Source organism: Eutrigla gurnardus, assembly GCF_963514095.1.
Source record: "Eutrigla gurnardus genome assembly, chromosome: 12".
NCBI lineage: Eukaryota > Metazoa > Chordata > Actinopteri > Perciformes > Triglidae > Eutrigla > Eutrigla gurnardus.
In genome coordinates this window covers 18,781,407-18,808,663 of record NC_139926.1, presented here as the reverse complement: position 1 = coordinate 18,808,663, position 27,257 = coordinate 18,781,407, and the positions used below count along the sequence as shown (strand labels likewise).

The window sequence follows — 27,257 nt, the reverse complement described above, 5'->3', positions numbered from 1 at the left end:
AAATACTGTATTTATCTATTCCTCTACAACGTGGATTAAGTCACTCGTCACTAATTCCAGTTTGTAAAATAAAAAGAAATTACCTGTTTAAAGTTTATTTTCAGGGCCAACACGATCTTGATTGGAAACCATTCTGCTTATTCATGTTGCAACTTTAAAACAATGACAAACACAAACAGATTATTACAGTTTATTACCAAGATTTAGAAAACATACAAACAAGTTCACAGCTTCAGGTCTTCAGGCACAAGCCAGTTTAGAGAAGACAAGACTGGCCAATTTTCCCTTCTAGAAAGATATGACAGGTGAAGAGAAGCAAGCATCTTGGAAGTGAGTGGAGACTTGCACATTCTGAATTACATTCATTTCAACAAGTTGAAAAAAAAAAATGACAGATTGATTTGGTTTGCATATAGGGGATAGTGTTTTAAACAAACTTTTCCACCACACGCATGTGTGATCACAAGCCAGCCAGCCAGCCGCATCTACCGAGTACTACTAATCACCAATCAGAAAAGTTCACAGAAATACAAGGATGTAGCCACGAGCCATACAAAGGTCTCCAATTAATGAAGTACACAAGGACACATGTTGAGTTTAAAAAAAAAATCAGGTCACCTGTTCCTCTGCAAATCCAGCATTATTTCAATATTCAGATTTGTGAAACTAGTAACTAGGCTGGAAACACTAGAAAAGATTTACTTTAGATACAAAGGCTGTATGAAATGTTACATTATCTTGAAGGGACATCTCACTTGCTAGTGAAAAAAAAAAGAACTGCATAGGCTAATTATTGATTGCCATAACCCCTGTCAACATCCTCCCAAGTCAGAGTGCTACTGAGAATCAACAGTTAACCTCACATGAAGTGCTTTGGCCAGCTTCAGATTTCCATGTCGGAACACCTACAAATAATTAAGAGTGAGAAGATTTTACAATTTAAAGACAGTTACTAAGAATTCACTACATGTTAACAATACAAGAGGTAAACCCTCCGCGAACATCTTTCTTTTAAAACCTTTAACAAGTGTCATTAAAAACATTATTTACATACTATAATAACAAGGTTTGGCACTTTCTTTTGTGAGAGACATGAAAAAGAAAAGTAAAAGATACTGCATGCAGCAGACTGTTTTGTTTGCTTTTTTGTGTCACAGCAGTAGTAGATTGTTCACAGGTCAGTACAAGTGGCATGGAGCACCAAAGAAACGATAAAAAATAATATATTTTAGTCCTATTATCAGGTCTGATGTCTGAGGAGTGCTACAACATTAACTGATTCTAAAATGTCTAAAAAGGTGCTTTGAGTTTGAACACGACGGTTGTGTTAACCACAGTCATTGTTTTAAACCTAGACTGATTTAACTGCATAAATGGAAAAAAGACTCAAAATGTGCCTGTGTAACATTATTAAAACCTTAAGAACACATAGGCGTCGTCAATTGCTTTATCAGAAGGAATATGCTCATCACGAGGGAACTTTAAAGTCTTATAAAGGCATGGCTTGTATAAGAAATAGTTACGCATTGCCTGCAAAAAATCCTCATATGAAATTTCACACATTTATTTAGAAAAGAACTCCATATGAAAAATGATGAGTTTTCAAAAAGCTGCTACGATTATCACTATTCGGAGTTTTGCTGAGTAGATTCTAGGTACATTTTCTGCTTTTCAGTTTGTGTTGCTTGTCCCTTAAAAAGAGCAAGTGCAGGAAATAATAAACTGTACACACTCAAAATACTGTCATGGCTCTTGTAACACTTTCTCACATTGTGTGTGAAGTTTTTCATTTGTGTCTCGCTCTCAGGAGAACACTGAGAACAAGACGTTGAGGAGGAGGAGGAGGAGGAGGGAAATCATGAGTTTGATGTCATACTTTTGCACTGCAGAGGACCTTGTGAGAGTAGCGAAACAGAACGTGGTGGTGTAATGGTAACACACGGTGAAAGCAGTACGCCCTCCTTCAACAGGCGATCTTCAGGGTGCTACCGTAAGCCTGTTGCACGACCACCTGCACGTTGTCTAGGATGAAGTCGAAAGCCATACTCCAAACGGAATCCACCGACTGCTGCATGAGCCTGCAGAGAGAACATCAAAAAGAGTACATAATGAATTAATGAAACAAAAATAAATAAATAAAGAGTGTGATGTTAAGGATTGGAGTTGGGGTTTAACTCTACACTACCTTTTCATATATTTTATAATCAAATCCAACTTCTCCAGATCTTTATCCTCAATCAGATCAGTGCAGTATTTCACCACCTGAAGGACGTCTTCCTCCATGGGTTCTAACAAAATATAAGGATTAAGGATTAAAAATGCATAACATAAATGTAACTGGATTATAAGGCACTATGACAGAGCTCTTCTTCACTGTATACCTGTTATGGTGGTGACCCATTCCCGTAGCAGTGTTCTGATGTCCGCCAGGTCAAAGGCTCCAGCCAACACTGGAGCAGGGCGAGGAATGAATTTCACCAGAGATTCTGGGATGTCTGGTGCAGATGTGGAGGGACCGTTTTCAGCCTGAGAAGGAAAAACTGCTGTGAGCTGCAATTTTGCAAATGACAAATTGTCTGTCTTCACAAACTGCCACCATCTTCATGTATGAATCTGTTCATTGGCTCACCTTCAATATGTTCATTGGTTCCCGTGATTTTATAGGAGGTGGTAGCGATTTACCCGGGCTGTTCGTTGTGTGACGCCTCTTCTGAGGTGAAGGACCTTTTTTGACCGGGCTCATTGCATTTTTTCTCTTGTAGCGCCGCTTCACACGACCAATGCCGACTCCGAGTCCTGACTGTTTTAGCTGCAACAGCGGATTCTTCTGCTCCACCGCTGGGAAACCAGGAGAAAAAGCATGAGATGAAGATAATATGAATGCAGAAGAAGCAGAAAACTCATTCCTAAAAAAATCCACCTGGGGACTTACATATTTTTGCCTGGGGCTGGACATTTGTGACACGGTTATAGGCGGACTTCAGTTCATCCTGGAGCTCTTTGGGAAGGGCAGCAAATACGTCTGGATCCACCTGCAGTCAGAAAGCTGAATGACTTAGTGGAGCTGAACATCTAGTCGCAAACACGGAAATCGGCTTTGTATAATTGGGGACTAATATGCTTTTGCCCTTCCAATAACAAGGTACTTCTTAGGGATGTATGGATATATATATATATATTTTTTTTTTGTTATACATACGCCATCATAAGGGAACACATTTTTCCACGAAAACATTTTATTTACAAAAAGGCAAAATCTTGAAACAGTTGCCTCCCTACCTGTGAGAAGTGTGGTAGTTCTAATACAATTCCTGGACCGTCTGGCTGGTTTGGGATCTGTAGAAGCAACGTGCCAACAGGTGGAGTGTACAGTGCAGGACCCGGGGCAGGAGGCCGATGAGGGGAGGTAGGACGAGACTTCAGAGAGGGAAGCTGTGGGAGAGCAGCAGGGGGCTGTGGGCTTGGTGACCGCTGGTTACTCGACCTCCCATCCCGATTAGTCCAGGACTGCTCCACTTGTTCTCTCAGCTCTGCAGGCAACGCCTCCAACACAGAATGATCCACCTTGAATATCGTAAAGAAACAAGATGTTGAGAACATTTAACAGTTGGGCTCTGGTTTAAACCAATCAGGCATCCCCCTCAAGCCTTTACCTGTGAAGGGGAGGGGACCTCAATGCTGAGGTTGAGACGTGTTCGAGAACGTTTTGGAGTTTGTCTGCATGCCTGCTGCTCGCTGCTTGTACCTGGGACCGGCTCGGCAGAGGACAGAGGATGTGGACAAGATCCAGATGATAGGCCTCTGGTTGAGGAAACTTTTTCCCGATGTGTGTTGTTGTCCGCAGCACCTGGAACATTGATCTTGAACTCAGAAATTGATTTCTCAGACTACAACAACGACATAAACTGAAACACGAAGACTTTACACGAACCTCCGTTGCTGGATCTCGTACTTAATCGCTTTCCTTGCAACATCTCTTTGATGGAGCGTGTCCCGGGGCCCGAGGAGTCCTTAGGGACAGAGGTATGTCCGTCAAGAAGCTGAACCTGGATGCCGACTCCTCTCATGTCCTGAACCTGCAACTTCATGGCATGGAACAGCTTGATGACTGCAGCGGCAATCAGCTGACCACTGTCAGTGGACTGAGCAAGCATCACAGTCCTAAAAGAAAAGGAGACGGATAAAAATGAGTCTACAAAGAGACAATAACATGAGTAGGCAATAGAGAGAACAATATTAATCACTTGTAAGATACACAGTCGACGGTCTCACCTGGCGAGGTTATCACATATGCCATGACCGCCGTATTTGGCTGATTCCAGTGGCGCTCCAACCTTGCGAACCATGACCTTAAGGGTAACTCTGCGACCTTGCAGACCTGCTTCTTGTAAACGTTTTTGCACTTCCATGGACAAGTTAGTCAGGAAAGACTCCGCCTCATCAACCTAGTCAAGGACGTAGAGTGGACAAGATGGTTAGAGAGAGAGAGAGAGAGAAGAGAGAGATCAGATGGGACAGGAGGAAGAACGTAGGTCTAACCCCAGTAAAGCGAATGTTGTGGTTCATCTCAGCTGAGACGGACTTCCTTTCCTTCCCGTAGCGGACAGGCCGGTCATCCAGACCCCTGCAGAAGCGGAACAAGGTTTGTCCGGTCCGGGGTCCAAACTTCTTTTGCAGCTGAGACAGAGACACCTGCTGCAGGTGCCCACACGACTTCACAAGCATAGCCGATAATTTTCTGCCCATAGCAGGCCCCACACCTACAACAAAGAAATGACAATCACACAAACGTGTTCCACAAGACAGCTGAAAGACAGGACCAGCAGGTGGTGCTGTATCTACCTGGTAAGCAGGTCACTGGCAGCTCCCTGATGAAATCATCCACTTCTTCAGACTTTAAGAGGTATTGCCCGTCTGGCTTGGCCTTACGGGTAGCCAGCCGAGCCAACAGGATGTTGGACCCTGAACAGATGAGCAGTCAGTTTGAGTTTGTTACATAGGAACGCTCTCTTGGTGTATTTTACAGTTATTAGACAAACATGAGCTCACCCATGCCCACTGAAGCACAGCATCCTGTTTTCTCCTTGATTTCTGCTCTGATGGCACTGGCTAGATCTTCTGGGTTGATGCCCAACTCAGCTAGCAGAGCAGAACCGTCTATCAACACCTCATCGCAGCTCAGAGCTTCGATGTCATGGGTGAAACTGCAAAGACAAATAAACCAGAGGGTGATTTTGCATGAAAATGACAGGTGAGTGAGTGGAAGAATGACCAGGAGGTTCTTCTTACCCCGCCAGCGTCTCATACATGGTGAGAGCCACCTCTTTATAGGCTTCAAAATCATATGGGACAGGCTGCAGCGAGGGACACAGCTTCTTCGCTTTGCCAAAAAACATCCCGTTTCTCACGCCTGCCTGTCTGTGAGAGTCAACAGATGCCAGTAAGTACAAAATACACACATTTTACACATATGAATCCCTAAGAGTGTGCGTTTATGCCTTACCTCGCCTCATAACTGCAGGATGCAATCTCTGCCATTGAGAGAGTACCAGCATCCTGGTCCACTCCATTAGCATGGGATTCAGGGCTCTCTTGTGAAGGGGTTCTGTATAAATCCTCCTCTGCTCCATCTGAGAGGTCGAACAAGCATCCACTCACAGTCAGGCATGTTAGAATAACGTACGACAGGTACAGGAAAGTAAGGACGGTGAAAATAGAGGTCAGCACGCTCCTCGACAGGTTGCGTAAAACGATCTCACCAGTTTGAGTATGTTTCCTCTGGTAGTACTGCTGCTCCAGCTGAGGATGGGCCCCGGGCCTCAGGGCCACTCTTCCGTGTCCACGGTTACTGGTCACAGCAACAGGCTTCCCTGCAAGACGACCATGAACTCAACCAGGAGCAGACTATTCTCTGTAGCAGGTGTTACATATGGACACGTTTCACCGGCAGCACACACTTTAAAACAGCAAAAGGCGCCTCACCTTTGAGCTCTGGTCGATGTCGGATCCCCACAGAGACAAAGAAGCAGTCCATGTCCACATGAAGAATGCAAGATTTGACACTTGCGGGTGCCGACGTACCTGACCACACAAATCAACACATGCCAGATCATCAGGAAAGTTTTCTAAATCCCTAAAAGGCATGAACACACCACCTGATGAGGCCACTTGCATCTACAGAAATTCAGTCTCACTGGAAGGTGCTACAAATGTGACACTCTTTTAATTAGCGGGGAGACAGACATTTTGTTCATTTTTTATAATTGAACATTTTATAATATAATATAGGTTTGCATATTCAAAATGATACAACCCATTATTTTAAAGATGTTTTCAGGGTTTTGCATTTATTGGCAGTTTAGAGTCAATAGCAACACAGAATGAGAGTGTGAGAATGAGATGCAACCGATATCAATTTGAACTGGAGAAGTTGTGGTTATGTGGTATGCAACTTATACCACAGAACCAACATGACACCCAAATACAACCTTCTTTAACTTAAAAAACCATGCCTGCATTTTACAGGGAAAAAAGCAACAGTGAATCTTGCTTTCCTACCTCGACTGTCTGCAGAGCGCTGGGCCACAGACTTCCTCAGCCGGTCTCTCCCAGGAAAGGAAGTGCCCCCCGCTGCTTTTCGCTTGCTGTGCAGTTCATTGACATACTCGGAAAAGCCGGACCTCCATGTGGAGATCTGATGTAAACGTGAGTGAGAGTAGAACTCGGAGATCAAACCGCCCGTCTGCGCCAGCAGCTGTGCTGATGACTTAGCTGGTAATGAAGATTTTTCAGCGGGAGCGTCGGGTTTGGCTGTTGCGTTGGTGGCGTTTGGCGATGCGGGGTCAGATGAAAAGGCATTGTGGTGACTTCCGTTGAGTCGAACTGGAGTATGGGAAAGGGAGCGAGATGCGGGGGGAGGAGGAGTTGATTCGGGATTTGAATCAACTTGACAGGATGGCTGGAGTTGTTTTGGGAGCAGGTGGCTTTCTGTGGCTTTTATAGCCTCCTGGTAGGTGGGTGGTGGAGGTTTAGGTCTCTCCTCGTTGGCTCCATGTGGAATGGATTGCTTCAGAATAACAGGAGACAGGTCAGACTGCTTTGGCGGACTGTGAGGAAACTCATACGGGTCAGGTTTGGTCTGAAACTGCACAGGTGGACTGTGTGATTTATCATCTATACTCTTGACTTTGCACTGAGGCAGTTCCTTGTTAACAGTTGGTTCATCTGTAACAGGGGACAGGTCCTCTGGCTTTAAGGCACCATTAACAAGGTGAGTGTGTCCATTTGTCAGATGTCCTTCCTTCACCACCTGCGGGGGAGAATCTCCTTTGCCACACACTTGTATTTCATTCATTTTTGGATGGCTCAACACGTCCATTGAGGTCTGCAATAATCCGTTTCTGTGAGATAAAAAGATGAAGAAGAGATGTCTTATTTAATATAACAAGATGTTCCAATTGTGTTCACAAAACTTTCTCATTTGATTAAAAAAAAATGTGCATACTCACATTTTTAATTCTACGTCCTTGCGACCCCTGTGGACGTTGTTGTAACAAGAGTTGTTCTGAGGTTGTTGTTGGCTATCTCTCTGGTGCTGGAGATCAGTATGAGGCGTTTCAAAAGTAGGCTGTGGGGGCTTTGTGGGGCTCGGGTTAGACAGCAGTTGGCTGTGTAAAGGGCTTCTGTGTCTGGGATCTGTACTGAGGTAAGTGGATGCTAATTGACCTGGCTGGGGGTTAATGAAGCGAACTGCAGAGCTTTGCTGGCTGGACTGAGGTTGGATGTTGCCTTGGTATAGTCGACTGTGGCTGGGGTTGGAGTTAATGTGGCAGCTGGAGGCGGACTCCTCCTGGTAGAGTGTAGGGTGCTGAACGCTGCGCTGTGGCAGGTGAAGCATTTGATGGACGCTCGGCGGAAGCGGTCCATGGCTGGGTCCGGGGATCTCCGACGCCTGGCGCAGAGTCATCATGCCAGGGAAGAGCGGGCCTTTCTGCTTCGTGTACAGCTGATACTGCAGGTGAGGCAGGAGATGCCCAGCCTTGATACTGTTTTAAACACATGACAACGTTAACACAGGGCCTATCAGCGCTGATATTGAAAAGCAAAACAAGCTCAACTCCCCCTGAACACACCTGTCAGTGATCCAGTCCGGCCTCATGATCTTTTCCCCTTTGAGCTCCTGAATTTTGTTGTTGGGCAAGTTATTGGCAATGATGTGTGACGTCTTGGAGCGAGAGTAGTACACGTGGAACTGTCCACCGTGCAGCATCATCAGTCTGCGAAGCTCATCTGCACTTGGCTCTGCTCACAAACAATAAAACAGTAAGCCAAAAACACAGTTAACTATCCCTAATTTAAGATCTGCACAAACAAAGGAAACATATACACAAGTAAAACAAATAGAGCCAGTGAAAACATGAAGCAAGAAATAAATATTTATATATATACATTGGACTCACTGCTCTTTAGACGATTTGTTTTTTGGGAGAGTTTCTTTCTGGTATTACTCAAATTATGACCATGACATATTCTTGAAAGCACCAAAAACTAATCAGCACGTTATAATAAGAGTTTATTGAATATATTGAAAAAAAAAGCATAATTTCAGCTGCGTGGGAAAGGCCAAATGGGTCAAATCACAAAGAATCTCTTCTTCAAACTGTGAAGGACAAAGATTGAATTGCAAGGGGAGGACAAAATAGCGATATGTAAAGCTAAGGAAGTACTGGGGCATAGTGTCACCTGTGTATCCATTGACATAGATGGACACTCCGTTGAAAATGTTGGAGTATGAACCGTCCTTCCGTTTCTCCCTGGGGGCATCGAGGTTAAACTGCGCGTCCAGCTTAGAAACCTTGGCAGCCATGTATCCGCCCTGCACACGGGACGGAGAGCAGTGACAGAGCAAGGTTAGAACGACGACGAATCCCAGCATGCTGACGTATATACAATAAGCATATACAATCTTGAGATATTGGTAAGAATAGACCTTTGCCTACAGTATCTACACACTGTCATCAAGCAACACTATTTCAATATATAATCAATTAATTTCAATTACAGTGCGTGTTTTCCCTTTATAGATGTGTATGACATTTAAACAAGCTGCTGTGTGCACATTATGGTTTAAAAAAAAGGCTTTGCCATTTTAGGAGCTATTGTTTTTTTCTTTCAGTTAGACAGATATTAGATATCGCCTACAGAACTTACTGCCCTATGGTGACGTTGCAGTACATTTCTGGGCTGTAATGGGGCCTAATTAGACAGTGACTAGTGATCTGCTTTGAGCTTAAGCTGTTATAATGAAATTGCAGGGGTGGGGGGGTGAAGAAGAACTGCGTTATTCACTTCTACCAGGCATTCCTCGTTCAGCTGCCCATCTACCCACCTTAAGGTTACACGGACACCCCGGATACTCACCCTTTCAGCCCAACCATTGTCACCGCTGGCACTGGCTCTCTTCTTTGCCCACCCATCTCGACTCATACTGAGCTGCCTGTGAACGCAGCAAACAAAGAGGAGCAGGGGGGGCTCAGACACCAGACTGCGAGTATTTACAGGAGACACGCTGATCCTGACATGTGACACCACATGTCAGATAAGGGGCGAGCCAACTTATTTGATAAGTGGAGGTGGGTGACGCTGAGGTTAACAGAGGTGAGACTACTAACAGCTGACATTTATGGCAGTTAGGCTGTGGATGTATGATTGTGGTGTATTAATTCGGCACTAATGTTGTGATATTGGCTCTTACGCTCCAAGGGCATGCCCGGGCAGGGCTCCCAGCCACTGACAGGTAACGCTAGGTTACAACAGAGCCCCATGTGGCACTTTGTCACATTTTTTTTCTTCTTCTTCTTCTTCTTCTTGTAAGCGGCTAACAGTAAGTTAGCTTAGCGACTTGCTTTGCTAGTTCACCGCTCCGAGTCGCTGCGCCACGACTGTTAACGTCGTTGTCCAAGCGAGCAAAAAAGAAAAAGACGAGAATAAAAGTGTGTTTCTTTCGCAAAAAAAAAATATTAAGCTAACGCTACCAAACAATGGGTAAGATACGTGATACGCGTAAACTTCAGCGCGGCGTTAATCGCTGGCTGTAAACAAACGGTCCCGAGAGATTGTTCGCCAACAGAAGTCACTTGGTTTTATATTTGTTTTACCTTTTATCCTGTCAGACCGGGTTGTTCGCCACAGACACAGACCAACACAAGCCGTTGAGTGCGCACCGATTGCGAGCAAAGCAAAGCGAAATGAAAATCCTCCAGATAGTTGATGCTAGCTCGACTCCTCGACCTCGACTTTGTCCTCAAGAGAAGTCCTTGTTGGTGGACTGAGATCCCCCTATTTTGTCTTGCTGCCACGCCATGTCCCTTGAACATTTTCAGTCTCCCTCCCAGTCCTTTTGCTCTCCATTTCTACCGCCTGAGCTCTTTGCTTTCCCTTTTCTCAGCGAGTCAAGCGAGGAAGGCGAAACAGAGTAGTTCCGGAGAAGATTTTCACAATAAAACATTCGACACATAATCTGTTATTTATCACATACACGTACAGGGCTGCTTCTGCATGCAGTATATCATAGTACATTTATATTTAATGTCAGCATATATATAATCTAGCTTTTCTGCTCAGTCAGCACCAATTTATAATCGTATTAAGCCACACAGCTTGTGTACAGATTTAGCAATAATGGGAAAAGAGGTGGGAAATTTCAATTCAGTTTTGATGCATTAGACTATTCTTGGCAAATCACGCAGTCACCAACAATATTTTTCTGTAAAATATTACTAATAATAATAATAATAATAATAATAATAATAATAATAATAATAATAATAGATTAAAGTCTGGTTTATTTTTTCTCTTTTTCCCCTCGTTTAAATGCTGATGCAATTCACATTGTTAAATACTGTTACTACAAATACCCAAGCCATAGCAAATCGTTCAATATGTTGGGCTTTTTATATATGAATAAATGTATGAAGGTATGAATATGTATTTTAGACTGACCATTCCCAATTGGCTAGTTAAGTTCAGAAAAGGTACTTAAATATTTAAATATTAAAAAAAAGCAACGACACTGTATTTTATTTTCCAAAACAAAAAACGCACAACTTCCGGTCTGACTGTAGCTTTTCCTGGTTGCGCTGTAATGCTGCCACTATGCGGGCAACCCGGTGCATGTCACCTGGATTGACTGTGTGAAATAGCCTCCTGGAAAGCTTTGTACAGTTTCTAAACCGCCCACTCTTGTGATTCTTTTCCACACACGTTTTACTCGCTGGGCTCGACGTAAAACAAAGGAGCCATTTTTTTTTTTTGTAAAGCCGTTTGCGCCGTGAAAGCGACCGTTTGGTTATCGCATTCTGACATATTGTTTCACCTGTTTAAAAACGTGGGTTAAACCGGGGGATGGTTTTAGCGTCCACGCCCCCCACACCGCCTGCTTTCCTGCGGCAGACAGTCGATCAAAAGCCCAGTCTGGGTTTTTTCTTTTTTCTCTCCCCGGTGTTTGTACTGTCTGGCTCCGAGCACGGTTGTCCTCAGACGGCCTGGCACTAACGGCCGTGACGCAGAGGCACGTGCGGATTGAACGAGCCAGCAGCGTAACGGCGGGTTGTGCTCACGGTGGTCCGCTCCGATAAGCCCATTTAGAGACAATGATAACTAAAAATAAAACCACGGCTTCCGCAGCTCAATGAATGAATGAAAGCACCGTGGAGTGAAGTTAGTTCAGGCAGACGCTGAGCCGGGAAAAAAAGCTAATAGGTTACAACCTTGTTTTAAATTCGGACCAATAGATACGCGATCTATTTGCCCATCTGGACCAATTAAGGAACCGATTATTCGTTGCAAATAGGCCCACTCTGAAAGTGCACGGTATTGATTTACTTCAACTATCAGACTCGAATGGCAGCGGAATAAAGTAGGTCATAGTCCAGGGATAGAAAATTGAATTAGTTCGTTCAACATAAAAAACCCCACCACATCTCACAGAATCAAAACACCAGGATGCTCTGACCCAAAGCTCGTCGTGTCCCGAAGAGCCCCCTCATTGGTTGTTCTCTGTTGCTATGGTACCAGACACCAGATGCTGAAGTTTCATTCGCGACTGTGTGTCGGTGCAGCAGGAAGCTAGTGATGGGGAGTCAGAGAGAGAGAGCTGGGTGGATGTGTGGAGAGACGGGGAGATCTCTGCACGACTGGACACACTGTCTGACTCTGTGAGTGTGCGTTCATGTGCCGGTGATTGGAAGAAACAGCCTGCCGACAAAGTTATAACATGAATTCAAATAAGAGCAGGGTATTCCTTGAGCTTCTTGCTGCAGGCACAAGAGGACATGGGGTCACTTGGGGTATCCTTGTTCATAAAGACAAACAAGTCACAGTGTAAACAGTATGTATATGCCTTTTATCTGCAAAATGTCACACTTTCATACCCCTGAATCTCTAGCCACGTCTTTTATTTGTTGAGCAATTAAAAATAATTTAAAAAGTAAAATTAAATTCCGTTTTAATGATCAGGATAACCTTCTCACAGGGTGAAACAAAGCACCCTGATAATGATTGTAATCCTTCAGTTAAAACATGAAAAAATAAAATATTATCACCTCTGCTGTGTTGCCGCTTTAACAACCAGACTCAAGACGATACATTTTCCAAGAAGTAAGTGACATCTTCAACTTCATTACTCATTAAATGACATGATCCCACACTCGGAACAGGGACGACAAAACAATTTTTGCATAAAAGGGCTCTTGGATGTTGGCAACGAGACTCACCAACATTTTCTTTCTCTGTGTTTTCTCCTTTTCTAAAAAAAAACAGATAATCCATCAAATATTGCACAGTAAAAAATACATAAAAATGAAAACATCAGCGATCCAAAACGAAGAAGAATTAAAGCCTTCATTAAAAAATTTTTTTTAAAAGTTTCGAAGTAGAAATATATTCTTTTTTTTCTTCTGTTATAGAAACAGTCCGGTGGAAATAAATGATCACTTCCGATGGAAACTGATCATTGACGAATGAAAAAGGCTTCACATGGAAACTTGCTCAAACAAGAGTCCCGTTTCTGTCACTGTGGGACATTTGGCAAACGATTAGAGACTTCAAATCCACAGCACAACTCTTCAGACGAATCCAACGGTGGGGAAGAAGGTGCATGTAGTTCATTGACTCAGAAGGCTTTGCACACAGTAAGCGCCCCGGCATCCTATAAGGACGATCCGTCTCTGTGGGATTTCATCCGAGTCCAACAAGTGCACGGGGTATCAGTGCTGTCAGCTGCATAGACATCCAAAGTGTGTCTCCTAAGCCGGGCCTGGAGATCCGGCGGACAGGTTTACGGTAAATCCCTCTCCGTGTCAGTTAAGTTTGGCACTAATGCGTATCCACTGAAGAGCCTGTCTGGTGTACTGAACAGCGTGAGCGATGCTACTGTGCAGAGTCAATGGTCCGGACAGAGTATTCAAGTAGTTGAAGAACTCTGTAATGAAAAAAAGGAAGTCAGTGCTTATGTATCTTACTTTCCTGTAAATCTCTGTGGCCCCCATTCTGTACCTTTATTCTCCTTCGCAAGGTTGTCCGCCACCTCCCAGTACTCGTAACTGTACAGGACACTGTTGGTGATGTTCAGGTGGTTTGCTGCCATCTGGTGGATACGTTGGGGAATGCTTATGAGAGAGGGGAAGGCGCTGCCCCCGTGTGAACCCCGTCCCAGGTGTTTGGCGTTGGGCGAGAGTGAAGATGGGGATCCTTCCGAACCCCTGGGAGTGAAAAAGACAACGCATGGTATTCAATGAATGTTGGGCTGGAATGGAGGAATAAAACAGAGAGCGGGTAATATAAAGTTATCATCCACCTACTTCCCAGAGTCACTCCAACAGGGTGGCGTCGAAGGCACTTTGGGAGAGCTCTGTAATGATAATTCATCCAAACCCAAATGTTTACATCCCATTAAAAATGTCTTCATGTAAACGGCACATCAGTCCGCGTCGTGATTTCATATACCTTAAAGTATTCCAGCAGAACCTTGGAGTATTTCAGTGCATGGTCCTTCTTTAAGCGGAACATTTGCCAGTAGAGGAGGGCTAGGCATCGGAAACTGTGGGGCGACAGGGAAGTAAAAAAAAGGACTCAGACGGACTACAAATCATCCTCAAAAACGCAGGTCCTTCAGCGTGATGATAGATGTGGCGTAAACAGAGGAAATGACATACGCACCACAGAACCGCCAGCTGTTTGTCTTCCTGTCTCGCCCCAGGGCCGGAGTGGCTCTTCAGCCTCATCGCGTACCTTTTAGACAGAGGACTGTTAACAGCCAAGCTGTTCATGTATATGTGTATATGTGTCTCAGAGTGTCTGTTTGTTCCTCAAATTCACTTGCACAAATGTGAAATTCACCTAATTAGCTCCACTGTCTCCGAGTACATGGCATACGGAGACTTTGCCTCCAGCGGCCCTTCCTCCATTGCTTTCCCACATTCCATGAAGGAGAGAGCAGCGTCAACGTAATTCACCGCCTTCCCCAGCTTGTCCACCTGGAAATCAGACACATTCAACATTCAGAAAGATTAGGAGTAACTATTGAAGGCATACTTTGTCTTAAACAAGCAGGAATTAGCTGAAAAGGTACTCATTTCTGTACAGGAGTAAGATTCATCCAGGTGGTGTTTAGCCTAGCTTAGCACAAAAGCAGCTAACCTAGCACCTCGTCACCTTCATTCATCAGTCTAGTGGATGGGACAGTTTTTTTGCAGGCGGCTGATATCTGTGAGGTCACAAAACATCTTTTAAAGATGCAACCCACTGTTAAAGAAATATGTTTTGATGTTTTCCCCTTTTTTTGTGAAAAATAGTGACAAATCCCTCAGTAATTTATTATAACATCACAAATAGGGCGTTTTTTTTGTCATTCTTAACAACGTGATTCCCGGATGTACCAGTGGTTGGTTGCTAGCCAGCGAAATACATATATAAAACAATTTTTCAATCACTTTGAGTGTGTATATTTTTTAGTTATACCCCCTGCTCCCGGTTTTTGTGCTAAGCTAAGTTAAAGACGTCCTGGACCAATCTCTCTAAAGTTCTTAATTTACTCTCCCTGGAAAAGTACCACATAGCTCAATTATTGTAGGTGTTATCATTAATTTTGGTATATGCTCCAGAGCCCTGTGCCAACATAACAAAAAATGTAATTTACCATTTATTATTTTTTAATGGACTAATGCTGCATCCTCGCAGGTGTACCTGAAACCTTTGGGACACAATTAAATTTCTATTTTAAAGCCCTAAGTGAAGGCTTGCTTATCCATTATGAGCCCATCAAACAATGTAGTTAATTTGACACGGCACAGTGTATACACGTACTCCATATGGTATATATACATAGAGTTCCTTGGATGTTTCTCTGTGAGGTACTTTGTGTCTTCCCTGGAAACAAATGTGCCGTGTAAATAAAGTTGTGTTTGCTCAGTGAAAACACGTTAATCCTGACGGCGAACTTCACATTAAACTCCAAGTCAGAAAGCAAATAGTCCCCCAGTATGTCAGAGTATTACATCCATGATTGTACAACATCCCGGTTTATACCCGATCAAAGATCGACGACTCACCATTGCGTCTGCGCGGTGCTTCATCCTTTTGGCCTCGTGTAAGTAGTACTCGGCATGGTGCGGGCTGAGATGGACAGAAATACAGTGAGATCACAACACATAAAACGTTTGGTGAGTCTGTATCTGACAAACATAAAAATATGAAGCGGCGCTCACATGTCGTTGTTCTGCGCGGCCCCCCGGTGTCCCGCAGGGCCCCAGGACTCGGTGGGTGCTCTCGACACTTTCACACATTCTACCTCCATCTTGGGCTGCGTAGTGCACAGGTGAAGGAGGAAAGGTGAAATAAACTGAGCAAGGGACGGAGTTGAGGATGATTAAGTACTTCTTTGCGTCACCTTTATAGCAGAATCTCGATTCTTGTCTCTGCTCTTGTGGACGTGCTGCTCTGAAGACTTCGTCTTGGGGGGAGGCTTGGTGGACTCGGGGCTGTCGGACAGCGGGGACAGCGGAGACAACGGCCTCTTGCTGTCCAGGTACTCCTCCAAGTACCTGCAAACACACATCGCATGGAGTGTAAATATACAGCAAATACACGTAGTGTGTCTGTGCATACAGTGTGTTTTTTTTTTACCCGTTGTGCGTCGTCTCCGTCACAAAGTTGCAGTCGGCCGCGTGAGACGAGGACTCCGCGTGGCCCGACAGGTCGCCTGTATGAGGAATGCTCCTCTTGCTGTCTCTGTGTGACACACCATTCTCCAACTGGTCACACACACAAACACACTCGCTTTGAAGAACAAGCCCGTATCAACACATATTCACACACGCGGGCAGATGCACGCCAAAGTAAATCATGCGCGTTGTCTACCTTGCGTTTCCTTTTGCCGTCCTTCGTCCCGGCCTCGGGGACGTACAGGTGCTTCATGGCCTCCCTGTGCTTGTCCTTGGTTGACGAAGAAGAGGAGGAGGAGGAGGCGGGTTTTTGTTCAGTGGGACTAGTAGTGCTGTCCGGGACCCTTTTGAGGAGACAGAGGTTTATCTGCACCACCAGATTCCGGAGCCCTCGCTGGGACGGCGCTGTGGCTCGTTCGCCGCGCCCGAACGGGACCAGGGTGTAGAGTTTTTGCTTCCCGCCACTCTGCTGCCCCTCACTTGGATTACCGGAGGTGGGTCCTCTGGGGTGCACCGCCTTTGTCCTGCTGGCGTCGGGCCTGCCCGGACTTTCTTGCCCTCTCTTGGGCGGTCTCCTGTAAGAGGTAGAGTCTGCTGGAACTTTGGTGATGGGAGCCCGGAGTTCAGACTCTGAATCTGAATTTGAAGAGGAGGAGGAGGAGGATGGTCTGCGAGGAGTTTGGGAACGTGACGGAGGAGGCGATGGGTCTGGCTGCAGCTCTCTCTCCTCCTCGCTTCTCCCTCCCTTTTTGGTCCTCCCCTGCTGGTGCGAGTCGTTTTGAAGGTGGTGTCGCTCAGCGTTGGCAGGCGGTCTCTGTTTGGCCTGGACGGTTTGCCATTCACGTCTATGCTGATGCTCCCTCCTCCTCCTGTTTTCCCCTCTTGCTGTCTCGTCTCTCCTCCTCTGCCTCTCTATCACCCCCTCCTCTTCCTCCTCTTCTTCGGCCGAACTGTGGATCCAGGGACGTCTCAGTAGCTGCTCCTCCGCCAGCCTCCTGTCTTCCTTTCTCTCCGGTTTCCCTTGTTGTTTGTCCCGATGTCTCTCCTCCTTTCTCTCGTGTTTTCTCCCTTCAGCTTGGTTCAGATGATTTCCCCCGTGTTGCGCCTCCTGTTCCCTGGACTGAGGTTTCTTCTCTGTTGTTTTCTTATGGTTAGCATGTACAGGATTTGGGGCTGTAGCCTCCGAAGACTTTTTAGGTTTCGGTTTTAAGCTGGTGTTTGATCTAGAGTTCAACCAAGTATTAGGATTAGTAGCAGCTTTAGGGGTAAATTGGGAGGATGAACTATGATCAAAGTTGGTTTCCCGACTAGCGGGAGCTAAGTGCTTTGTTGTCGCGGGGCTATGTTGTGTGCTAGCTTGAGACGAAAGCCTGGGCTTGTGGTTGGAGTTATGGTTGGATCTGATACTTTGTTGAAAATGTGATGCGTGTTGGGCTTTGGGAGCCTCAGAGAGCTGTCTGGAACCCGGATGAATGTTAGGCTTGGGTGTAGATTTGTGACTGTGCCTCTGGTTGGAGTTCAAAACGGTAGAAGCTGCCTTGGGTTTGCTTTGGTCTTGGTCCTGTGTGGGTCGAGTCTTGGGCCGGTGCTGATGAGTCGGCTGAATGTGAGTGCTGTTTGTAGGCTTGCTCTTTGCGTCGGTGTTAGGCAATGGGGTAATCCATGACCGGTTTTTGGTCCTGTGGGGATTTGTTTTTAGGCTAGGTTGTGTTCTCTGAGCCTCAGAGAAGGGCCGAACTCTGGGAGGAGCAGGTAGGCCTGGACTTGGGCTTCTTGGAGGGTCTCTGGGTGCGGGGCTAGGGCTGCGGCTAGCTCTCGAGCTCCCACACGGACTGGGGCAAACACTTGGACCCGGACTGGGGATGTGGCTGTGCCTCGGGCTGGGGCTGGGACTCGGGCATGTGCTGGGGAATGGGCTGGGGCTGGGGCAGTAGCTATAACCAGGGCTAGGTAACGGGCTGTTGTTGTGGCTGTAGTTGAACTTTGGGCTGGGGATAGGGCTTTGGCTGGGGCTGTAATCCTGATTGCTGTCCCAGGACCTGGCTGGAGATGGGGCTCCTTCGGTGTGGGGAGAAGGAAGGCGTCCTGGAATGCTCTGGGAGGGATCCTGGTCACCGCCGGCAGACTTTTTACGCGACTTCTTCAGCCATTTATCTAACTGCCACTGGGCTGCAGAGGGGTGATCAGTCTTGAGAAAGCACAGACGAAGAGAGAGACAAAATGAATACATTAAAAAAATAGATTAATTTAAAAGGAAGCTTTGCTTATACTTTGGCTTGAATCTTGACACTTGTAGACAGGCACATATTTCTATATATTATTATATATTATACATATTTCATAAGAAAGTATGGGAAATAGGAAACACTTTGCATTCAAAACAGGCAGAAATATTCTTACTGCCATGGTGGTTACGACTTATAGACTAAACTTAATTGATAAGAAGGACATTTCCGAGCATCGATTATGTATCAAAATTTAAAAGGCGACCATTTGAAAGCTGCAGCCATCTTCATAAGCGGAGTATCTCAAGCTTTAAATATAAATATAAAAGTAGTGAAGTCGGGGTGTGACGTAGCAGGAAACAGAAATACTTCAAAATGTGCTACATTCCACCAGTGTACACTTACAGATAGAGATAACAATGTGCAAGCACGGACATTTAACCATGTGAGGAATGACACACATCACATACCACGGCATGCTCACACCGCAACAAAATGCAAATCACCGACCGAGCTGCTGTTGAAACAACCCAAATGCCAAAAGCGCAGATATGGATTATGACTCATAATGAGTGTAAAAAGTATTGCTTCACTAAAAGCTGCGACTGACATTTATAACTTCCTTACTACATGGTCTCACAGTCCACATCTGTGCTTACAGTAGCTCAACCCCCCATCCAATTATGCCAAATGACTCACTTAATGTTTGCTTAACAACTGGCTTGGTAACCCAAAAAAATCAGACAAACGCAAGAGGAGTTCCTGCTAAGGAAAACAAAGCAGATACTCACGGCTGGAGAGCAACTTTCTTACTCACTCTCTCTGTCTCGCGTTCTTGTTTCTCTCTCGTCGCTGACCAGGAACTAAATTAAACCTCTACTCCTCAAGTCAAACAGTGACCCCCCTCCCCTCCCCACATCCCTCGCCCTCTTTCCAGAGAAGACACTGCATCTCTTGTACCGTCTCGACTGCCCTCCCTCCTTCTTTTTCTGTCCCTCCCTCTTTCTCTCACTACCTGGAACTCTGGATTCGCTGCTTCCATAACTCCAACCCCCATCTCTTCCTTGGGAGACATTTAAACAGTCCACGTAAATGAAAAACACATGGTAACCCACCCTCCCCCACCACCCCCAGACGCACACACTCCACCACCCCCCCCTCTCTATAAGGGCCCAATGTAGCGCACGTTTAGTAATACAGTGAAGTACGTTGCACAGGGACGTCCATTCATAAAAGAGCAGCAGCTTTCTCCTTCATTCTCCACATAGCACACATCTCATTCCCCCCGAATGCCCCCATACCTCCAAAGCGCCATCATAGCCGCCCATTCAGTATTTATCTGAGATAATGAGCGGTCCACATTCTCTGCATGCACATTGTTTTGAAAGCAAAAGGTAGCTCTAGTTGTAGATGTCAACATGAACTCCAGTCTTGAGGACTTCCACCACCCGAGGGCTTTCCTTTTTAAGACTGGGCCTGTTGACATGACACCCAGGCACTAATTCCCGAAGCTACCCTCCTCCTCCTCCTCCTCCTCCTCCTCCTCCTCCTCTCCAACTCGCATGCATTCCTTATTCCTCTGTCCCTCCCCACACCTGCCGCCAACCGCCTCGAGGCCACCACTCCCTGCAGAGGATTCACCCGAGGGCACACAACCAGAGACAGGCGGGCCCCGATGGCATGGGCAGAAGACGATAGAGTATAGAGCAGAAGAAGAGGAGGCATGTGGCTCCCTGCAGTCTTACCTCCTTGCTGACGCATGGCGGATGCGTGTTGGCAGGCGACGGGGGATCCGGGTGAGCGTCGGGGCTCCGGCTCAGGCTCCGGGAGCCAAGGCTGCTGCTGCCCGACTCGGCGGTGGAGTCCGAGCCCGACGAGTCCGAGCTGGAATGTCTCACTCGCCTGCCATGTGTGTGCGCTTGCTGTGCTGACAGGCTGTCAGTCAACACACAGACATCAGAGAGGGGTCAGTGTACGTACACAGCCCAGTGGAGCACACACACACTCAGAGCTCATATCCACAATATGCACACATGACATCAAAATGAATAATCATGTACCTGTGTCCATCCCAGGAAGATGACTCGTGAGTTGCCTTCAGGGACACAAAACACAGAAACGTATCATCCACAGCAGCACAGTGTTACCTCTGCTGTCTTAAAGTCAGCAGCGACTACAGACACAGTTCTTAAGTGAGTGCCAAACGGCCAATGGGTGTGTGCACACGCTATTAAACGTTACCAGAAAAACCAGAAAGAGTCAAGCTCCTTAGTGGATTAATTAGCTAGTTATTATTTATGTTATGTCAAACATCTGGCCCATCCCAAATATACAACTTCTATTACAAAACATGCAAGTCACTGGATCAATGGTTTGTATGTGAACAGCCAACCTGTGCATTTACCACATTTCCAACATTGTTTCCACTTAAAAAGAATACTAATGATAAAGAACTTGTAATATAGACATAATAGCACCTACCCTGGGAGTGTCATCATCATCACTGCTCAGCTTCAGGTCATCAGCAAGCATGCTGTTAGCACAAAGAAGCACACACACAGATAAATGACACAATGTTGTACATTTAATCTTAAGGGCTTTGAATAGAGATGCACAGATCCAACTCAGGAAACGTGTGTGGAACTCATTAGGATCGTTTTTATATACAGAAACATAATAACAGGGAATGCTGGGAATTTTCTGCTGATGAGGAAGAAACTGTATTTAATGTGGATGAATGACATCTGACACATTTAGTTAAAGTTCATCCATCATATCAGACTGGTGCATCCTTTTTTTCAGTCAGCCTCCAAAACAGTATGTTTCTGTCGACGTATGAAAATGTGAAAATGTGAAATCAAACCAAGATAGTCATTGTGATAAGGTTACCTTTTCACTAAGCCCTGTTCCCTGACATTAACAGTGTATTTACGTCTGCTTGATTATTCATTTTAGTCAGATTATCAATTGAAGTGTGTAAATTGTGTTTAATTTGGTGGTTTTATGGGTTCATAAATTGTCGCTCTGCCTGGGAAGGATGTGATGGATCAGCTCAATCCAGATTATAAACAGGTTTGCCTAATTATGTCCTCTTAGCAGGGAGGGGCCGGCCACTGAGATAGAAAAATTAGCTCTGCAGTAACATTACATTGGTATGATAAATGCCCATGTTGATAAATTACTACTTGTATGCGTGACTCCTGCTTATCTACCTGGTTCTTCAATTTCAAATCTTAAAACTTGAAAAAACTATTATATTTGGAAAAACAAGTAAAAGTCTCAAAGCCTGACACTGCATTGTATCTAAGGGATTACAATAACCAACACAGATTCATAGCGCCAATCATTTCTGAAATTAAAAAAAGGTGTTATTTTATTCAAATATCTTGTTTGGAATAAGTTTTAATGTATTGTACTGATCTATTGCTTTTGTCTGGTTAAAACATGTTACTAAACACACACACACACACAGTTCAGTCAATTGGGGTGAAAAAAAAAGAACTTCTTCCAAATGTTTTGAAAATGTTACATAACAAAGGCTGTGTGATAATGTAAAACATGCAGTTGGCTTACAACACTGAACATGTGTTTCCCAGTAAAAAGAGGATGTAAAGGGGTAGCAAACGGGAGCACATCGTTCTCAACTGACAGCTTTCAGGAATGCAGGCTGACCTTTGACCTGGCCTTTGTGATGTAGCCTGAAACACTGTGTTGACTGACCCCGCATGTCTATTTCCCTTCTCTCTCATTAATGCTTTTCCCCGTGGCTGCGCGGACGCGATGCTCATGATTTGTATCTGATTTTACAGCAGTCGTTGAAAAGAAAACATAAATTGTGCACGTGATATATTAGATTGTCTGTGTTTGATGATCTTCAGTGGATCATGTTTCCTCATTACCCACTTACGATTTGTGAGGTGCCACGCGAGGGTGACGGGTCATTCGCAGCTGAACATCCCCCCGACCTCACAGAGAGAGAAAAAAAACATATTCACTACCAGGCAACCAACTATATATTAACAGAGAGCCAATCGTAAATGATTGCACATGTCAGAGAAGCAAACTTATCAGCCAATGGACACATACTTTGCCTTTGCTGTGCAGTCGGGAGTTTTACTTCCTTGGAAAGAGGGAGAAAAAAAGAGAGTGAGCAAAAATCTCCTGTTACATGTTTAAAAAAAAGTACTCCATTGCACCGCAGTAACATTGTCAAACTCACCATAGACAGTATATGTCCCTAAAGCAGGCTTACAGAGGTCTGATAAGCTCACTTCTTTCTAACTCCACAACAACAGATTTATAAACTCGGGCCAAACCAGTGTTCCCTACAGTGACATCATTTGGGGCAATTTATCAGGATTAGATCCAGAGCCGCCCAAAAAGAGCCCACTTTAAATCTGTGTAAAGTTCCCCTTTAATTTCCAAAGAGAAACAACCAGTACAAACACTCACATACCTTAGGGTTGTAGAGGATTCGTTGGGCCTGGTCACCCCCTAAGGCTTGCTGGGACGGCCAGGACTGAGTCATGTCCTGTGCAACAGTAGGGTTGAGGGGTCAAAGGTGAATTTGTGAGACACAGCTGTGATTGATGTTCTTCACATGCAGAGACTCCAGGCTATCTAAATCCGTCTTCAGAACTTTCTTCCTTTTCCTTTCATTGAGGAGCAGCATATCTCTCCTGTTTACACACATACAGTGCAGAGAGCCTCATTTGACAGCTGCCTCTTGTTAGCAGCACTGTTCCTCGCCACCAGGGGGCGTGTGACTGTGTATTCATAAAGGGTTAGTCTCAGTGTCTGGTGTTGGTGGTAGGGTGTGCAGATGTGTCAAGATTTCTGTGAAATAATTGTGTTTATTTGCGATTGATCTGATAAAAGTATGTTTTTTAATCTGTTTAGGTTTCACAGCTCTTTTCTCTTTGGGAAAGTGAACTTGTTTATGGCTTTAAGACCTCGGCTAAATTAGTTTTGTCTGTGAACCAATTGCACACTATGGGCTGATTTTGCATTCCGGGAGCCGGTGTGAGTTTCACTAATCTGTCGAGTTTCTTTCTGCTTTTCAGATGCGGCGATGGCCAAGCTGCGAAATCAGTGAACCAAAACACAAGACATCTCATAGCAACACTTGTTGCAAGCTTTGTGACCTCAGCCATTACAACTAGTCATCAGTACTAAGTGCATCAGTTCAAATCACAACTGAACACATTGTACAATTACAGGGAAATGTAGTTTATACTAAATTGCCTAGTCTAGACTGTCCTGCAGTCCCCTACAGGCGAACTACAACACCCTTTAACAAATCCATGACATTCCTGCATGCCTTTAAAAGAGGATAATGTAGGCGTTTGCAGAGGTGTGAGTCGTTTGAGCGCTTTTGAGTTGATAAAACCGTATTTACTAAAACACGGTAAATTACAAATTACTCAAGGGCAATTATTTCCCATCTTCAAACACGTGACGCTTGCTCACAGCTCGGCGACAGCATGTGTCACTGCTCACCCTGAGGGAAGATTGAAGTGATGATTACATATAATTATACACCTGGACTATTATGAAAATTGACCCCATTTCTTATTTGTTCTCCCTGCATGATACTCCAGAGGAAACCAGCCACATGGAGCGAGCGCTGCATTCACGGTACAGTGTCTTTGCTCCGTCTCTGATTATAATCTCTGCTGATTAGATTGCCCGTAGTCACACGCAGACAAACCAGACCTCACGGATGCTGACAAAATGGCCCTGATTTTGGTAGACTAATCCCGTACATTTACGTTCGCATGATCGGGTTCCTCAGCTGTGTCATCGTGTGGGAAGCACGGGAGAGGTCGGCGTGTAACGTGCTAGAGTGTGAGGCGAGGGACGGCGGTGGCAGAAACGGTGAGCAAGCTCTGGGAAAGGTCAGGTTTGGGGCCGAGTGAGGATCAGGATGAGCCGCAAGCTCAACTAGAGCTGTTTATATGCTCGGATGGATACAAGCATATAAACAGTAGCCAGTTAGCGTAGCCAGGAAATAGCCTGGCCCATAACCCCTCTGTAAAACAAGGTTTTCAGGTTTTGTACACATTTTGAAACACTTAATACAACATGTTTTTAAGTAAGTTTAGAGGCAGCATCAGTAAATGTTTCAAGTTTTTATGCTAAGCTAAGCTAACCAGCTGGATGTAGCCTCATATGCAACATACATGCATGAGTATTATCTAACTCTCACAGCGTATTTCATTCCCAGCTCTCAAATGCAGAGACGTTCGTGAGATGCCTCACATTTTTATGAACCTGCCAGGTAACTGAGGAGCTCGTCTCCCTCCTCTTCACCCTTCCATCCTCCACAGTAAAAGCCCCCGGGGGGGGGGGGGGGGGGGGCAAATGTTTCCTCTCTCTGCTCATCCTTTCACTTGATTATCTCTCCTCCTTCAGTCACCAAGGACACAGCACCAGCCCTCACCCCCTTTTCCTCCCTCAACAACAACAAGGTCTCCCAGGTGGAGCATCATGCGTTGCTATCTTCCTTCTCCTCTATTCTCCACCTCTGCTCCTCCTATCTGACCCACGCTGGTGACAGGACACATGGCACATGACACACCCTCTGCTTTGTAAAACCAAAACAACAAATACACACACGGGGCCACCTCCAGGACTTGATTGATTGATCAGCCGATCGACGGAAACATTTCTCTTGTTTTATAGCACGGTAATCAAGATCGGATCTCTGATTCAGCTTCTCAGATGTTATGATTTGCAGGTTTTTGTGTGATATATTAGTTTAAATGGAAGATCACGCCATTTTTTCACCATTGTTTGACACTTTATACTGTAGAGTGCACAACTCATTGAAAAACAAGCAACACATTTAGCCATAGTGAGTTAATTGCAGTCTTATGTGTTGCAGGTGTTTCCTCCTCTAAGTAGCAATCTGTGATTATTCTAGTCTTTCTAATGAAAGGATGAAATAGATATAATCACATGCCAAATCTTTAAAAAGCTGTAAATCATACATAACTTGTTCACAATTGATTAGCGATACTGTTACCACTATTACTTTTAATAATAAACCATTTAAAAAACATACCTCCAGGATGTCTTTGGCACAGCTGGTGTGTTGGCTTCTTGTTACCTGTGCAAACAGGACAGCAGGTGAGCAGAGGGACGGACACAAGTCCACACAGAGCTGCTGTTGCACACAAATCATATTATAATCATCTGGATTACAGTAAGAGTGCAGAGCGTCTCATCTACAGTGCACACTTACGCAAGTTCAACAGGAAATCTAGCGGTGCACATGTCCACACAGACTCATTCTTTTCTTTCACCGGTCATTGCTCAAGACGTGAACCCACACACACACACACACACACACTCACACACACACACACACACACTCACACACACACGTAGATACACAACAAAACATCCTCTCTCATTTCCCGCCTCTTTTGCTGCAACATTCACAACTCACACTTTACTGTAAACCTTACATTCCCATCTCTCTCTCACACACACACACACACACACTAATTGTCAGAGTTGAGAGGAGGCTGAACGCTTGCTGATGACTCATATCTTAGAAATCACAGCCGCAGATGATCAGACTGATGCCGATTCTGTTTCAGGCAACTTTCCCTCCATGTTAGGCAACCCCCCCCCCGTCCCTCCCCCACGTCCCTCCCCTTCTCACAATTCAGCTCACAATTCAGACTCACCTCGTTGGCATGAGAGCCGAGGACCATGTTGCTCAAGCATTGCGATAAAGGGATAAATACTTCACATCACGGCGTGCAACTGCGTGTGGGTGATTTCTATGTGGGAGTGTGTTTCATTCTGACTGTTGAGTAGTGTGTGAAAACAAGACGATCCCGCTGACTTTCTGTGTTTCTAACGTGGATCTCGTCTGCTGCACTCTGTCTTCTGTGCCATCTGTGCAGCATAAGTATACACAGTAGAAAATGTGTGTGTGTGTGTGTGTAGTGCAGCGTGCATCTGTGAGTGTGTGTGAAACTGTCTCTTTTTGCATGCATGACTCACTAAGGTCAGTGTCTGAGTGGTTGGACTCTAAGCCTGCAGATGGAAAACAGTGTGTGTGTGAAAACTGTCTGATTATAACAGCCACAAGGCAGTTATGGGGCCGTGGGCACTGAATGAAAAAAACACAGACGGCCAGTATTTTTACCTCCCTGTGGCTGTGCACACAAGCAAAAAAAAACAAAAAAACCCTATCCTGCATCCTCAGTTTACGCTCACACGTCCATTCGTGTGGATATTATCATGTGCAATGTGTTTCACACATCCATATACCCACCAGCACCGCGGGCTACAGCTCTGGTGCAATACCCTGATGAGTGAACTCCCCCGGGGCCAAACAAAACCACAACCCATCATAACATGCAGCATGCAAGCCAACTAGAGCAAGAACCACCTGTTACATTCTGAAAGTATGAGCAATTACTGAAGTTATGCTCATTTTCAGCTGCCATTCTGCACTCCCATCTGCGTTTAGTGCCTTCAAGTGGAATCTTAAAACACTTTTAATCTGCAAACTGACTCTTGGTGAAGATGGGAGCACACAACTCAGCATGAATTATCCTTTTCATATGATTGCATTATCTGCAGGCACTGTTGTGTAGAATTTAGTTTACACACGGACTACTATTCAAAGACTCAAGCAAGCTTCATAAACAACAATATTACCTGAGAATACGCGCATCTGAGTAGAAAACAGGCAATGGAAAGTTTCCCGAGGACAGTAGGCATGGTTCCTGGCTGGTCAGCGCTCTCCTCCGGGGTCCATGCCAGTGAGGACCCGCGTTTAAGTGGAACG

At 45.1% G+C, this 27,257-nt stretch overlaps 2 protein-coding genes across 3 annotated transcripts; both read right to left on the bottom strand.

The window, feature by feature from the left end:
* Positions 1-176: 176 nt before the first annotated feature.
* rev1 (REV1 DNA directed polymerase) lies at positions 177-10,432 on the bottom strand. Its single transcript, XM_084023073.1, has 22 exons — positions 10,158-10,432; positions 9,421-9,496; positions 8,743-8,875; positions 8,133-8,301; positions 7,509-8,045; positions 6,559-7,400; positions 5,983-6,081; positions 5,760-5,870; positions 5,504-5,630; positions 5,290-5,418; positions 5,050-5,204; positions 4,843-4,962; positions 4,540-4,760; positions 4,273-4,445; positions 3,932-4,161; positions 3,654-3,847; positions 3,280-3,564; positions 2,933-3,032; positions 2,630-2,838; positions 2,382-2,526; positions 2,186-2,288; positions 177-2,078 (listed from the first exon to the last, which is right to left on the bottom strand). Exons 2-22 carry the CDS (start codon positions 9,484-9,486, stop codon positions 1,964-1,966), a joined length of 4,263 nt encoding a protein of 1,420 aa, XP_083879199.1. The 5' UTR covers positions 9,487-9,496; positions 10,158-10,432; the 3' UTR covers positions 177-1,963.
* A 1,952-nt stretch (positions 10,433-12,384) lies between these two features.
* aff3 (AF4/FMR2 family, member 3) lies at positions 12,385-27,257 on the bottom strand. Of its 2 annotated transcripts, XM_084022878.1 has the most exons (19): positions 27,128-27,255; positions 25,512-25,556; positions 22,902-22,976; positions 22,532-22,565; positions 22,353-22,410; positions 20,927-20,978; positions 20,506-20,540; positions 20,191-20,380; positions 16,417-18,408; positions 16,183-16,310; positions 15,947-16,100; positions 15,765-15,859; positions 15,609-15,672; positions 14,398-14,534; positions 14,218-14,289; positions 14,005-14,098; positions 13,860-13,909; positions 13,555-13,760; positions 12,385-13,480 (listed from the first exon to the last, which is right to left on the bottom strand). In XM_084022878.1, exons 1-19 carry the CDS (start codon positions 27,188-27,190, stop codon positions 13,359-13,361), a joined length of 3,666 nt encoding a protein of 1,221 aa, XP_083879004.1. In that variant the 5' UTR covers positions 27,191-27,255; the 3' UTR covers positions 12,385-13,358. The 2 variants fall into 2 exon arrangements, 1 of the variants encoding a protein (XP_083879004.1); XR_014598060.1 differs by lacking the exons at positions 12,385-13,480; positions 13,555-13,760; positions 13,860-13,909 and having other exon boundaries at positions 16,183-16,287; positions 27,128-27,257.

Excerpts from the sequence above, each read along its gene's own strand:
- rev1 (XM_084023073.1), bottom strand. The coding sequence starts at position 9,486 with ATGAGTCGAGATGGGTGGGCAAAGAAGAGAGCCAGTGCCAGCGGTGAC. Across the intron at positions 3,848-3,931 it reads TACGAGATCCAGCAACGGAG|GTGCTGCGGACAACAACACA; the intron begins GTTCGTGTAAAG and ends TCAATGTTCCAG. Across the intron at positions 2,839-2,932 it reads CCAGCCCCAGGCAAAAATAT|CGGTGGAGCAGAAGAATCCG; the intron begins GTAAGTCCCCAG and ends CTGGTTTCCCAG.
- aff3 (XM_084022878.1), bottom strand. The coding sequence starts at position 27,190 with ATGCCTACTGTCCTCGGGAAACTTTCCATTGCCTGTTTTCTACTCAGA. Across the intron at positions 20,381-20,505 it reads TCTTCCTGGGATGGACACAG|CCTGTCAGCACAGCAAGCGC; the intron begins GTACATGATTAT and ends GTTGACTGACAG. Across the intron at positions 15,673-15,764 it reads GCCGCGCAGAACAACGACAT|CCCGCACCATGCCGAGTACT; the intron begins GTGAGCGCCGCT and ends TGTCCATCTCAG.